Source organism: Thermobia domestica, chromosome 16 (assembly GCF_964235325.1).
Source record: "Thermobia domestica chromosome 16, izTheDome1.hap1.1, whole genome shotgun sequence".
Lineage (NCBI taxonomy): Eukaryota > Metazoa > Arthropoda > Insecta > Zygentoma > Lepismatidae > Thermobia > Thermobia domestica.
Window position 1 is genome coordinate 80,938,472 of NC_137469.1, and position 16,087 is coordinate 80,954,558.

Below are 16,087 nucleotides of genomic sequence, written 5' to 3' on the forward strand. Positions count from 1 at the left end.
GGACTCAGTGGCTCCATAAGGGCACTACGCAGCGACACACCGGATTCCAAGGACTGTGCTATATCACAGATCACGAGGACAGATGGCTTGTTTATATGGCTCTAGTAGCGAACAGTCGCATTCCGTACACTGACGCAAGGACTGGAGGCTGTTGCACAGCGCCAGTATTCCCATGAACAGTTCTACGTTGTCCGGCAAAGCGGGGAATATTTGCACGGCGCCTATTGCTGCTACTTTCGCTCACTGTACAGTATAGATATGAAAGACTACAATGGTGTAACAAACGTCAGCATGCAGAAAGGAATGGCAGGAAATCCTCTGTTCAAACAAATTTCGCTTCTGTCTGCAGCATGACGATGGCCACATCCGTATCTGACGCTAACTTCGCACTATGCTGGGCGACGCCTGCACTTTGCATCGTTGATTTGGTCCGACGCGTACTATGAGATTTCGTGCCTTTCATGTCTCCTACGCATTGACGAACATTTAACACGCGAACAGTAAGTACATTGATGAGGTTTCGGATCCAATTGTGGTCTGTTTAGTGCAGGCCCTGCCATATACCACATTTCAGCAGGATAACATGCGCCTTCATGTTGCACGTTATCCTGTACTGCTACATTTCCTGGTAGGACACAACTTTCCTCGGTTTCCGTGTCCCGCTAGTTCTCCCAATTTCCACCGATTTAATCCGTCTATTCGATGCTTGCACTACGTTTATCACATCTACCAACTCCTCCAGCTACAGTTGATGAGCTGTGGCATCGTGTCGAAAACACATGGTTAACCATACGAAAGAAGACACCCAAGAGCTTATTCTATAGATCTCACCATGTTACAGCTGCTCTAACCTCTCATGGTGGATCCATAAGCCACTGATCATTGTCAGTTGTGCTTTGCTGTCGCTACGTTGCCACAGAACGATAAATTAAATAATTTGCTAATTATGCCATTAGGCCTGCCAACTTCGGCGACACTATCTTGTTTCCTTTGGGAGTTGTACCTTGAATGGGGAGAGCACTGTATTACTATTACGTTACAGAGATAAGATAACGGAGTAACTCAATCTGAAGCAAACTGCTAATTTAAGAAACAAAATCAGGGTAAACATCCATCTGTTTCAGACAATCAGGGTTATTATTTGCCTTCACAAGGTTAATGTTGACCACTGGATTCGATTACCGTTTCCTGTTTTAGCGTTATAATTGAGTTGTAATTGAAATAAAAAATATGTTTATAGATATGTTTGTGGAATGTATATGTACTATAAAATAAATCACTGTTACATTTATTAATTAGCTTACCAATATATATTGAATTTATTTGATTTAACTGATCAGAATATCTATTTTGTATTTGATTTGTACAGATGATTACCAAACTAATGAGAAAAGCAAATTAAATCCTTTCATTGTGTTAATATTTAATAAAATATCAAATGTAAGAATAATTCATTAAACTGATACTATTCATATTATATTTAATTCAAATATTGGGACTATACCTCCCAATTATCTATGAAGTGTTCGCCTGTGTGTTGTCAAAGTGTAATTACTACAGCGGTGGAAATTGGTTACTGTAGTAATTGTAGTAGTATATGTTTGCAGTGTATGAAAAACAAATTTATGATAGTACGTACATGTTCGTGGTGTATTATATAAGTAATAGATACGAGCAACACAAAAATCCAAACATCATAATTTTCTAACATTTTTAATCGCGAAGATAGCAAGATTATAATAGTAGAAAGAATACTTGCAATATTTGGATACAAATTTGTATAAAGGCAATTGTTATGCTTCATTAAAAACTCAGAAAAAAACTCGTACAAAGGTACAAAACAGATATTCATAATACTTGATCGAACCTCCATGTTCTTACTTATTTTGAACACTTTATTAGGCATTGTCGCAACGAGAGTTTGTAGTTGTTGTTCTGAAATCTGTGTCAATTCTTCCCATATCGCATTTTATAGTTCCTCTACCGTCTCAAAATATCGGCCATTACTCTAAGCATGGCTTCCAAGCATTCCTCAAATATTTTCTATAGGGTCCTGCGTGCAGTCCAAGTTTGAACCTTGACATATTTGTTACGAAACCACTCTTTGATGAGTGTAGTCACATGAAGAGATGCTACCTAAAGAATCAGATTTTTGTTTCTAAGTACTCCATATTTCTAATCAGCTATTCTCTAGTATCTCCATATACCTAGGTACACTCATGTCCAAAATTATTTTCGCATGGCTATAAATATGTTGTTGTAGGAATATAATTTGATAACGAATTCGCCTGGTATTTCTTATAATGTTAGTATGTGTATAATCGGCAAAGACATGTATGTGGTAAATTTCATGTCAAAAGAGCAGTAAATAAGAACATTAAAGCAAAATTAAATCTTTCTTGTCCATTTAGCAACATTTTGTTTTACTCATTTTAATTTTCGTATTTACAATTATTTTCCTATGAAATGTACCACCAATATACATTTCCCGATTATACACATAGTATCAGTATTAAAAGTACCCTGCAAAATCATTATCAAATTATATTTTTACAAGAAGACAGTTATAGATATGCGACAATCATTTTGGACATGAGAGTACATCTCAGTGATCACTGTAGTGTGTGTCTTTTCAATGTTTGACTTCACTCTTGCGGAAAATACAGCCCAATCATAGCAGTATCTCCACCAAAGTTTCTGTCCATTCTTATTTGCTCCTCTGTCGTGTGCAAATAATACTGAGATCCGTCTGACCCATCCAAATGATACTTCTCATTGTTAATACTCTATTCCACTTCTGGGGCCGCGGTGGCTCAGTGATAGAGCGTTCACCTCTGGTACTTCGGAACCCGGCTTCGATCCCAGCCCCCGCCAAGTGAACTTTGTGGTGGACAAACACCGTGTGCGTGTTTTTCCTCGGAGTTCTCCCGTTTCCTTCCATTTTATTCATTCCACCATTCCATTCATTTCTTATTATCACCGTCTCCTTTAGCCTAACCGGCATAGCCGTGGGACGTAAAACTCAAAGATTTCATTTCATTTCATTTTTTCTATTCCACTTCTGAGATCCAAGATATAATACTGTTCCGGAAACTCCAATCTAGCCTTTTTATGCGCAGGACCAAGCAGTGACTTACATAATCGTTTCTTGAAAACAAGACGTTTCTTACATGACAAAATTTGTCTGCACGTCGAGAAGTTACAGGTAACTTCAAATTAGCTACAATTTTAGAAGAATACTCGTAACTTTTGTTTTGTGTAATAGTAATCCTTTAGGCGACTCTGACATTCTCTTAGCTTGATTTTATGTTCTGTTCTTTCCGCTCGTCTTTATTTGCCGCTATCCTAACGAAATTATCAATATCACAACTCGATTTTGTAAATTTTCTTTCGACTTGACGGTTACACATGTCCGTTTCCTTCTAAGCACTGATTCTGGCTTTACGGTCACTTAATAACTTTTTCTAGAAGGTATTGTCACTAGGTACTGTTGTGTTCTATAATACTAATTTCTATTGATTAGCATTATGCATTAACTATTAATATATTAGTTTGATGTTACATTTTTGTGTGGTCTGCTGTCAGTGTAATTGGCAAATATAGTAAAGGAGCGATTGTACTCTGTAACAGCAAACAGCAAACATTATCTCCCTTCATACTGATTTCATCCTTTTGTTAGTCAAAGTTTTGTTTTCAATAAATATTCTTAATATAATATAAAAAGGGATGATTTTCATGTATGTTTTAGTAGACTGAGACTTCTTTTTAATGTGAAATGTACTACATATACAGTATTCAGGGAAGTAAACTTGTTCTTTCTTTTTAATAAATACCAATACCTTCATACTGATTTTCATCACTCTAAGCATCAATACTCCAAGGCTGATGTCATCTTCTCATAGGGTTATTTATTTGACGAGAAACCATGTCTAATCTATGTGAAACGTATTTGTAGTGAAATGCCATATGCTCGAAAAATATTTCCAAATTTCTAGTTACAGAAACCTTTCTGACATCATGATTTTGTTTTATTATAATAATAATAATAATAATAATAATAATAATAATAATAATAATAATAATAATAATAATAATAATAATAATAATAATAATAATAATAATAATAATGTGGACGTGTTGAATACGAAATGTATTCGGAAAAAGGCATTTCAACATATAAATGTCAAAACTGCATAAGGCAACGAGACGACAACACGGCAGTTACTCCTACTTTGAGGAAGCACGTAAGTTCCATAGACACTGATCAAATAGACAATTATGGTGGTGATTCTAGTGATGATGAAGTTTCAGAACATGAGGAAAACAAATCCTCAAATACTATTTGTTCAAATAACAACTCAAAAGGTGTTTCATGCTGCAGTGTAGTGAATGAAAAGTTAGACCATGTAATATCTATATTACAGGAAATAAGTGACAAGTATGAGGCATTCAAAGCTGAATTAATTTCTGTAAAGGAAGAAAACATCAAATTAAATGAATTAGTGAAAGCAAGTAGTGAGAACAGAGTTAAGACATTTGCAGAAGTTGTAAATAGTCCACTCACACCTAACCATGTTCTAGTGCAAGGGTGCTCGAATGAAAACAATGTCAAGGTCAATGAAGCGAACGACATGCCATATGAGCGAGTTGCAAAAAATGCAAACAATAGTGAATGGAAGGTTGTAAGCCAACGCTCCAGGCGTATTAATCCAGCAAAACAGCCAGGAATCATAACAAACCATGAATCACGTGAACTTACAAGAAGCTCAAATCTAATGCAGGGAAGAAGTGCTAGTGATAAACTAAAGGTAAACAAAAAACCACCTCGTGTATCCGCAGTGTTTGTTACTCGACTTGATCCTAGTGTTTCGTGTGATGAGCTTAGTGCATTTATTAAAGATAGTGCAAACATTGAGGTTGTTAAGTGTGCCAAATTAAAAACAAAACACAACAGCTATTCATCCTTTTACGTTAGTGTACATGAAAAACATTTTGATACTGTGTGCAATTCAGACATGTGGCCTGAAGGAGTATTGTTTACAAGGTTCATGGGACGTTTGAAGGATGAAATAGTGGTACCCACGTCAGCAAGCGATCGGAATGGAAAAGAGCAACAACAGGTAACTAATACATAATCAATGCATACGAGATATTTACAACTGTACTATCAAAATTCTAATGGTTTGAACACAAAAGAAAAAGAATTTACAGATGAAATAAACTGTGAGAACTATGATTTTTATTGTATAACAGAAACGTGGTATAAAGAGGAAAACTGTTATCTTTCTCAAATCTCTAGAAACTACAGTGTGATACGAAAAGATAGAAATCTAACCCTCACAAATAAGTCTAAAGGTGGAGGGTGTTTACTCTTAATAAAAAATGAATATTCTTATGAAATCCTTAATCCCCCTGACGAATCATTAGACATTATTATAGCAAAAATTTTAATTCCTGACAGTACCCCATTGATTTTATGTTTAGTTTATTTCCCTCCTGACATGTTACTTCAAGATTTTAGTAACTACTGTGATTGGCTATGTTCTTTTGTATTGACGAAAGATTTTAATGTAATTATATTAGGAGATTTTAACGCAGGAGGCATAGATTGGATTTCAGGTAACATCACAACTGATAATTATTATTCGAAGAAAAAAGCAGAAAAAATATTTGAATTAAGCAATTTTTTTAAATTTAAACCAGAAAAACAAGTCATATGACCATAGTAATCCGGGAAGAGTATTAGATTTGTTGCTGACAAATTTGGATAACAGTTCTATGCATTTTGACATCCCACCACTGACTAAAGTCGATCGCTTCCATCCCCCATTCATGTTTGAGTGGAAAATTATAGATAGTGGCAAATATTGTCCCGTTCCTCAGTACGATACATATAATTTCAAACAAGCAAATTTCCTAGGTATTTACAAGGGCATTAGAGAAATTAACTTAATAAATAATTGCAGTAACAGTGTCAATGAAACCACTGACCATTTATATAATTTAATTTATTCTGTATTTAACGAGCATGTATCTAAGAAGTCAATTGGTTGTAAACAAAAATATAAGGATCCATGGATGACGCGAGAATTGAAAGCACTAATAAACAAAAAAACTAAATATTTTGTTAAAGCCAAAAGAACAAATGATGACGTATGGTATCAGAGATATTCAGCCCTAAGGAAACTTGTAAAAAAGAAATACATTGAAGCAAGAAAATCTTATTATTCAGATTTAGAAAATGGTATTTTTAAGAACAGCTCATATTTTTGGAACGTTTTTAAAAAGTCTGACTGTAAACAAGTACCAAAGCAAATAAATTGTAATGGTATGCTAATTCAAGACACTATCGAAATTGCTGAAGTATTTAAGAGTGTATTTTATGAAGCTTTTAACTTAGAAGTAGGTCAAGAGGTATTGCCTGAGAATATCGTTAGTAATAGTGCTCTAATCGGAATTCCTACCGTTACTGATTTAGATGTAATGGAAGCAATTAAACTAATAAAACCGAACACTACTCCAGATCCAGACAATATTCCTTATTATGTAATAAAAGCTTGTGCAACTGCACTTTCAACTAATTTAGCAAAAATATTTAACGTTTCATTACGTACAGGTGTGTATCCTTCAATGTGGAAGCAAGTATATGTTGTTCCGGTATATAAATCAGGTGATAGACAGATTGCAAGTACTACAGGCCAATAACTCTTGTCAATGCATTCTCGAAGATATTTGAACTAATTGTCCATAAACACATATATTTTAATGTAAGAAATATCTTAAATGAGTCTCAACATGGTTTTTATAAGGGCAAGTCAATTGTAACGAATCTAATTCATTTTACAGACTTTACCTATAACGCACTGAAAAATAAATTGCAAGTCGATGTAATATACATAGATATATCAAAAGCTTTTGACTCTGTCAGTCATAAGTATCTCATTAGCAAGTTATCAAATATTGGTTTATCATCTTTGTACACTCGTTGGTTTGAAAGCTATCTGTCAAACAGAACTTACGAAGTTAAAATCGGACCTGTACATTCTAGTGTAGGCTATGTAAAAAACGGAATACCACAAGGGTCGCCCTTGGGCCCTCTCTTATTTTCTTTATTTTTAAATGACCTGACAGAAAAAATAAAATACTCTAAAATTCTCCTATATGCTGACGATATGAAGTTGTTCAGACTAGTCAACAATGAGTTCGATAATTATTTACTGCAACAAGACTTAAATGCAGTAAACACGTGGTGTAGACATAATTTTCTAAAAATTAATGATAAGAAAAAAAATTATGACATACACCAATAAAACTCAATATTATGTCAGTAAATATGAGGTCAACGGTGTACAAATTGAGAAAGTAAGCATTATTAAAGACCTAGGTATTACATTTGACAGTCAGTTAAAGTTTTCTAATCATAAATTGTATTGTACAAGGTACCAGAAGGATAATAGGTTTTATTTTTAAACAGTGGCCTGTATTTGAAAGAGATAAAACGTATGTATTTCTATATAAGTTACTTGTAAGACCAAAATTAGAATTTGGTTCGGTAATTTGGAACAGCATTTCTAAAACTTTGACAAACAAGATTGAATCTGTCCAAAAATGTTTTATTCGACTGCTATGTTTTAAAATGAAAATGAGCTATTACTCACATAGTTATGAATATTGGATTGATTATTGGGGTATAGAAAGCCTTATGAATAGACGAAAAAATTTTGACAGAGCATGCATGCAAAAAATACTAGATAACATTTATATCAGTGAATATTGTTTACAAAACATAGGTTTTAAGGTGCCAAATTATAGCATAAGAAATACCATGATTTTAGTTCCTCTGAATTGGAAATGTGAAATTTTAAAAAGGTTGACACATTCTTTAAGCTCATTTTAGACTTATTGTATTAAGCAATGTGAAAGTTTTATGTGATCTGACTGATAGTTTTTAATCAATGACGTTTAGAAACATTAAGCCAAATGTAATTTTATGACTGCTGTTCTTAGCTTCTTGTTGTTTTAGATGGAAGGAAAACTTGATAACTTTTACTGCGTTGACAAGGAATTATTTCTGCTTAGCTGACTTTTATCTACATTGTGTTTTATATTAGTACCCTTCTTTTTATTGTTTTATTTCTTATTATTTATTTTTAGTAGTATCATCATTCCATTGCATACTCTGATACCAAGTGCTGTATTTTTGCCAAAAGCTGTTCGCGGCACTAAAATAAAGATTATTATTATTATTATTATTATTATTATTATTATTATTATTATTATTATTATTATTATTATTATTATTATTCTGTGATTTGAACGTTCTCCATTCTGAAGAACGCACGTAAGGCAATTTTCACAGCATCCACATCAGCAAATGTCTTCCTTGCGAAGGAGGTTAAAAAAGCCCGGAATAGGTGAAAGTTTGTAGAAGCCAAATCAGGGGGATAGGGCGAGTGGGATAAAACCTCCCAACCAAAGTTCATTAATTGTGACGTGTCCTCGCAGAAGTATATGGTTTACCGTTATCATGTTGAATGATATTCTCTTGCCGTTGACAAGGCCTGGCCGCTTCGACTGCAATGATTCCTGTAGTTTGTCTAGCAGTTAACAATAGAAGGCTACATTAATGGCTTGATTAGGTTCCGGGATCTCTCAATGAATTATGCCTTGAACATCGAACCACATACTCAATAATATCTTCTTGAGATGAAGTTCTCGTGTGGACGTCGATGGAGGCAGTTCAGAAACATGACATCAGTCCTCCGACGATTCGCGGTCTGGTACATAACCCACTTCTCATTTTCTGTGATAATTCGTACTAAAAGGAGTTATTTTTGTACCGGGGAAACAAAAAACATTTGTTGGGTTCGACTCCCTCGTTGAGCTTCACTCAGTGATCGAACTTTATGGTAAAACCCGGCTCTACAAGTCTGTTGTCCGGTGTACCTGAAAGGTTTCCGCTAATTCATCTGAAGTTGGATTCGAACTGACTGTTATGGCTTAGTCCAAATCCTCTTCGGAAAACGGGCTGATGGACACCCAGACCGTGGTTAATCTTGACAGCTTCTGCGCTGTTTCTGAATATTAGTACAATTACTGTAAAGTGAAATGTGTTACATTTTATATCTTATAATTGATAATTTATTTTTAAAAAGTAATGAATATTGAAGAAAATGTTTAATGACAACTACTTTAATGTATTATTCTTAATTATCAAAATCAATTTCTTCTGCGTGTAACTTTATGAGTATTTTCATTTCAATATCACAGGTTACGAATTAGATTCATACGTTTACATATTATAACGTGCTGTTCAACTTAATAGTGATTGAGTAATAATTAAATATATATTTCGTTGAAATTAATTAATATATTCATTTGTATAAATTAATTTTATCAAATGTTGAAGTGATATACCTATATTTTGACTTTCATATTGCAAGATAAGTATTAAACAAAGCATTATTATATTTTAAAGAACTTCAATGTAGACCTATATATTTATACGGTATTACAAGAAAACTTGACCTTATAGGTAAATAAATATTATTACGCCCGGAGTTTCACCATATCATTTGTTATTTATTTAATACTAACATCCATGACATGGTTCCCTTGGCTCCAGAAAACATTAGAATGACAACGTTCTATTGTGTTCGATTTGTGCCTTGATTTTATATTACATCTACTAGTGTATATGTAAATCAGTTTGAAAAGTGATATTTTAATACCACTATTTTGAATTTTTTTTATGACACACCATTATCTAATTTCCATTGTTAATTTAAAGTTATTTAAATTTAGAAATTTAAAACTTATATTTCTACTTATTTAACGGTGTGAATTGATGCATGTTTATAATTACTGTATTTGTAAACATACTCCTTTATTTAATGCATCTAATGTTGAATGTAATATTAACTGTACAGTTTTGGTGTTTCCTTACATTTTCCTCAGCAGATCAGATAGCTCAATGGCAATCCACCTCAATTCCCAAAATTTCCTCTTACACTATTTTTTAATATGATAATTAGACAGTACATAAAAGAGTAAATCTTCAAATGATTACGATCACTTTACTTATGTATTGAACATAGAGCTACCATATTTTAATGTATGAAAAACAGGAAAAGTGGATTCAAAAAACAGGAAAGATTTAAGAAACTATCAAAATCAGATTAATCTAGCGAAATTCCTATTTTTTACTATAATCATGCACTACAATACTGTGTACAAACTAAAACAGTTCAGTTCCTACATGTGAAATACTACTGACGCTGTTTTGCTACTCAACTGTCTACTACCGCAATCAGTGTAGTCAGTTCCAGTTTAAAAATCATACTTGGGCGCAACTGAAAATACCCGAAGCGATGTTGAAGTATAAGATTATATTAATATCATTTGTAGATATAGAATACGGACATTACAAATTTTAGGATATAAGTACGGACGTTAGGACAAGTGTTATAAATACGGATTTGTCCCTTCTAGATGCTGACGTCTGGTAACCCTAATTGAAGATTTATTTGCACGATTTAAGAGAAATGTTGTAGTGTAAATTGTAATATTTAGCAGTTTAGAAGGTTTAATATTTATTCGTCCTAATACACTATTAAAGATATTGAGTAATTAGTTTGGAAGGACATTAATACGTATTTGTTTCGTCCCAATACTTCTTGCACTGTAGAAGTTTACTTGATGTAGTCGAGTGTTCCATTTCGTATCCTACATTGTGAGGAAGATTTTTCAGTGTTTTGTTTCGTATTCTACCTAGGCAAGTTCTTTATATTTATCATTCCCATTGAACTGCTGCCTTAGAATATAAGTATATTGATATTGTAGAATGTGGAAGCAAGTTGTTCACGGTTTATATTTTGATAATACTATCTCCGAATCTGACTTATGTAAATGAATAAAATCTCTGAAAAGAAAGCACAGTCATGATGCGGGCTGCGGGTTTGAAACCGAGAACAACCAATCAGAAGGGATGAAGGTTAAATACTCAGCGATCTCCACCTTAATATACACCTAACATTATTACATTTTATATAGATTCATCAACATCCAATAAAGCAAACCCTGTGTATTTTTAATGTTAACGTTATTTCTAATTCGTATATATATATATTTTTTTGTATATTTTAATACATAGTATACTTACTGCACTATCTATTTTATTTTCAGTACCATCGGTTGATTACGATTTTACTGTGGAAAATGTTACTGATAGTTCATTTAATATAAGGTGGCAGGTAAGGCATGAATACTACTGATAACTAATATTATGTATGTAATTAAAAATCTTTACTGTTAATATATTTTTACTAAATTCATATTGATATATTGAGTGTTCGGTACACTTTGTGGATATGAATATATGCACTTTACAGGCGTTGTGTATCTACAGTACGTTATTGGCCACACTGTCGACTTCATTCTGGCGTAGTATAGCGACAATTTACTAATATATATATATTTTTTAATTGTATGTTTGAAGTTGTTTAGGAAAATGGTAGAGTTTTAACTTTAGGAAGAGTTTGGCATTCTAGAAAATACTCTGGTTCCGGCAACATCCTCACAAGTAGCACAACTCATGTATAAGAAATGAAGTCCAACAAGATTTATCCTGAATACAAAGAAAAATAGTCATTCGAAGCTCAACACCGTAGTGATTATCGGCAGAATTTCAGGGGAAAAAAACGAGACGGAGATTATTTCAAGTTGACGCACCGCGCTTAGGATCCTATTTAGCAGTAAAATAGCTCGGTATCTGAGCATGCCGTAAACCGTAGCTCAACAATTAAACTATTAAGACAAAAGAAAACCAGTTGCTGATTGCAAATGGTTTCTATCTGAGATCACAAAAATTACTTCCAGGCCACAATTTCTTTTCTTTTTTTAGATATAATTTATAGTTTTATCTGCAGGTTATTTTAATTTTCAAACCTCAGCTGTTGGCCACACAATAAGATACATATTGTGCATGAGGAACCTGTCTCGTTTGGCAAAGAAGAATGGCATTTGCTGTACCGTTTCAGGAGTGTTCATTATTGACCCAATATTCTTTCCCTTTTCAATTAACTGAAAGAGAAAAGAAGATAGGGATTTTATGGCATTATTACCATGATAGCTTTATTATCAAGCTTTCAATCAACGTGTATCGCCAAACAACGCAGTATTCGAAAGCAACAGATTGTTAGCAAAGGCCTACGGCTTTGTCGATAATCGAACTAATGATCTAGCATTTTTATTCATGAAGAACATTTTAAAGCAATGCTTATAGTAAAAAGCATCGGGCAATCGATCAACACAAAGAGAACGTAACAAATGCGGGTACGAGACAGGTGTCCTAAGGAAATGAATACAGCCTGTAGTCCTCGACTTACTTAATATGTTTATCATTCCACGACTCATTGCATTCCAGGATCGAAATTTCACCGAAGATTTTTCGCAAACAGGTATTAAACAAATAACAGTGTCACATGTATACCATATGAAGGAGTTTGGTTTACATGGCGTGATATTTTCTCAATTAATACTGAACCCGGAAGTAACAGTATATTTATACCACTTCCAGTTTAGTAGAGAGAGATTAGAGTGGAGATATTCTTGGAATACATAATCTATTGCAAAATACCGCTTTTCGCTGTTTATTACCGTTTTCATTTCACATCAATAAACGTTAAAACAGAAACCACTTAATCTACCACTTAATTTTTCCCCACTTAATCTTTCCCCACAACTGTAACTCCCATCATAGGCCAAGATTTACAACCCGTGCGGAAGCACAAGGCTCAAGTTTATAAGCTGCGTGCTTCTCATGTTCAGGAGAGGAAACCCAACAGCCGAAAGCTCTACGAACGCCATCTGGCTGGTGACCGCTGGAAGTATGTGTGTTGCTGGATGAACCATGAGTGTATTTGTTGAAAGAAAAAAAGAGGACCATCTATTATCGTCCACATTATTCCAGAAGTCGATCTGACTGGGTACATGAATTGGCTGAAAATTTCCCACATGGGTTCATGATTCTTGGTGGTTACTTCAATAACGGCAAACTTCCATTGCGCAAAGTGGATAAAAAGACTAAAATTAATGCTGCCTATTACCAGAACATTTTGGAGCTACTCTACAGACATGATACTCCTTTCCTTTATAGCAGCGACATATCTCGTGTTGTCATCACCAAGACAAGGCAATCCAGTCATATGTCAAATTCCACGCAGATATACATGGATCAGATGACACGTGAAACAAGCACTCAAGCAATACCCTTTACACGGACATCCTTGTTAAATCCCCCGATGTCTCTCCCATTGATTTTTGTGGGTTTCCGTTGTGGAAACGGGCTTTGGGAAGCAGATGTCCGCCCACAATTGAGGGTCTTTGGAAAATTTGTCAGGGGAAATGGGATCGGTTGGACCAAAGTGTTCTTCAACGCAGTCTCCTGCAATGGAAACTCCGCTGCAGAGCAATTGCTGCAAGACAGGGATATCACATGGAACACAACTGTTAGTGGCGTCACGGTTTTGCTTAATATGAGGTGAGTTCAAACTTCGTTATCATGGACTTGAAACTACCTTCTGAACACATTTAACATAGAAACATTAAATGGAGATGTTTTACAAAACTTTTCAGTATGAATGTTCATAGAGGTCAGAGTGGTTCTAGAAGCTAGAGTATTGTATCTCTTATTAAATATGTAGTAGGGGACTGTTGTACATTCAGATTTGAGAATGTATAGATTGAGAAAGATTCTTAAGGTGCCCTTATTGAATGTAAGATATACTCACTCTTGAGCATAAGTAATAGAAAATTATACAGATAATAACATGGATACGGCTTTAAAAATGGGAGGACTAAGGTAAATTTGTCAGGAGCGCACATACTCCACTTTCGAAGATATGTTGAAAAGTCCTTTGGTTAGACGAAGAGCATGGGGGAGTACGATTCCCGACAAACCTTCGCTTATTTCTTTCAATGGACATATGTGTACTTTTTCAGCTAGTATGTTTATTTCTGATTCGAGTTAATACATATATATCACGATTTTACTTTAATATATAATATATGCAAATATATGTTTCAATATTACTTAGGACTCTTAGATTATGAAGAAAGGAATAAAACTTCTAAGTAGACTTGTACTAACAGAGACATCAATAGCTCTGGATATAAACAAGTTATGATTTCCTGTGCTCTTCTTCTAATAATGTCGTGTTAAGTTAAACATTCATAAGACATGGCTTTATGATATTAAAAGTACCTTATTACAATGCGTTATGATATCGATAATATGATACATGAATGTAGGATTGAAATAAATATATATATATATATGTATACTCATATTTCTTTTCTTCCTTTATTCTATTACCTTGTACTACTAGTACTTCTTTTGTCTTTTTTGCAAGCCATGTCCAGCTGATCCTAGAGATTGTATAATACGTCACTATGAAGTTTATATAAAAGAAGATTGGAAATGGAAACTACATAGTACACAAACAGATACTGAAGCCCATTTCACTGACAAAATCCCGTACACACAGTACAAAGTGAAAGTGAAAGTCGTTACGATTGAAGGACAGAGCGATACTTCGCATGTAGTCACAGTTATTACCGAGCCAGGTGGTAAGTAGACTATTCTGCAAAATACTGTACTTTTTTATGTAGGTCTGTAACTTAAAAGAGAAGGATATCAAAGTTACGTTACAGCTCACAATATATTTTATCTGTTAAGACTTCTTCATTCTTAAATTAAGTTGTCTAATAATTTCCTATTCTTTTTATGCTGGTCTTTTTGTTTGTTGCTATTCCTTTAAGATATTCTAAGGAAAAGTGGAATGTTAGAACTGAACATCAAAACATATCATACATAAATTTTGACTACTTAGTAGTCCCTAGATACGTGTTTATTGCATATTTCTACAGCTTTTAACAGCTTATTTTGCTGATACCAATATACAACATCGGAATTTAATCAGTATTCTGTATGTAATGCAGACTTAAAAGAAAGAAAGAAAAAAAACTGTAACGATTTGTGGATTTTAACTTCAGTTCTCATTTTCATTAAAATGTTAATATATTTTCAACTGTACAATTATTGCAGTTTAACGTAATATATGTGATCTCCAATTACTTCTTTAGACATTTATAAAAGAAGTATTGCTACACTTATTTACATTTATGAAAGAAGTGTATATTGTAGCAAGAGAATGGATAGAAACGTAATCAGACCGATCATTAATAAACAGTAAATTTTTAGTTCAATATATATATATATATATATATATATATATATATATATATATATAGGCCAGTTTCATTAACAAAAAAACATTCACTGCTGTTTCTGATGCGCCCAATTAATTCAACGTAATTATCGATGGCTCAGAAGAAAATGATATGAAAATTTTAGATTTCCAAATTACCCTAAAGTATATAATCAAATGTTTTTGGCAGGTCTCCCATTGACTGGTGATATGACTATTTTAGCCGACTGAGTATCTTTCCTGGGAGCTCTGGTAGATTATTACCGAAAACACTTGATAGAAAAATCCTGTGATTTGATGCAATTCTATTTATTCTTAAACTACCCAAAAATTACTTTTACTGCTAGAAAAAAAACTACCAGTTTTGACAGCTCATCTTTTATGTGAAAAGCTGCGATATATGCATCTTCAGGTTTGTGCTCGAGAGCATTTTTGACCACAAAGACTGACTCGTTTTCATTCGAACAAAGTTGGCGCTTACCCAAGATATTCTACCGCACCTCCGTCGATCATACTCGTTGTGCGGGCACCATTATAGATCATTTCACGACATCGCAGTTTTCACTGCATCACACTTTGTCGCAGTTGTACCAGAGGTATATGTTTCCATACTGATATTTCGCCTATGAGATTGGATTAGGACATGGGTAATACGTAGCATTGATTTTGATATTGTTTGTGACTTTACGAATATTGAGGCTTTTCCTCTGTATCAAAAACCAGTAGTCCTATAAAAATTTCTAGAAACCTTATTTGTATTCACAAAGCTACAACTACATTTCTAATGAACTTCTGTGCGGGTGGTAACTCGATTTTTT

At 33.8% G+C, this 16,087-nt stretch overlaps 1 protein-coding gene across 1 annotated transcript in view; it reads left to right on the top strand.

Annotated features, from left to right (window-relative positions):
* Positions 1–16,087, top strand: part of LOC145673196 (uncharacterized) — a 401,214-nt gene that overhangs the window by 342,050 nt on the left and 43,077 nt on the right. The window contains exons 16-17 of the mRNA XM_081742667.1: positions 11,185–11,252; positions 14,412–14,628. Of these exons, the coding sequence (XP_081598793.1) occupies positions 11,185–11,252; positions 14,412–14,628 (285 nt within the window). The remainder of the gene's footprint in view (positions 1–11,184; positions 11,253–14,411; positions 14,629–16,087) is intronic.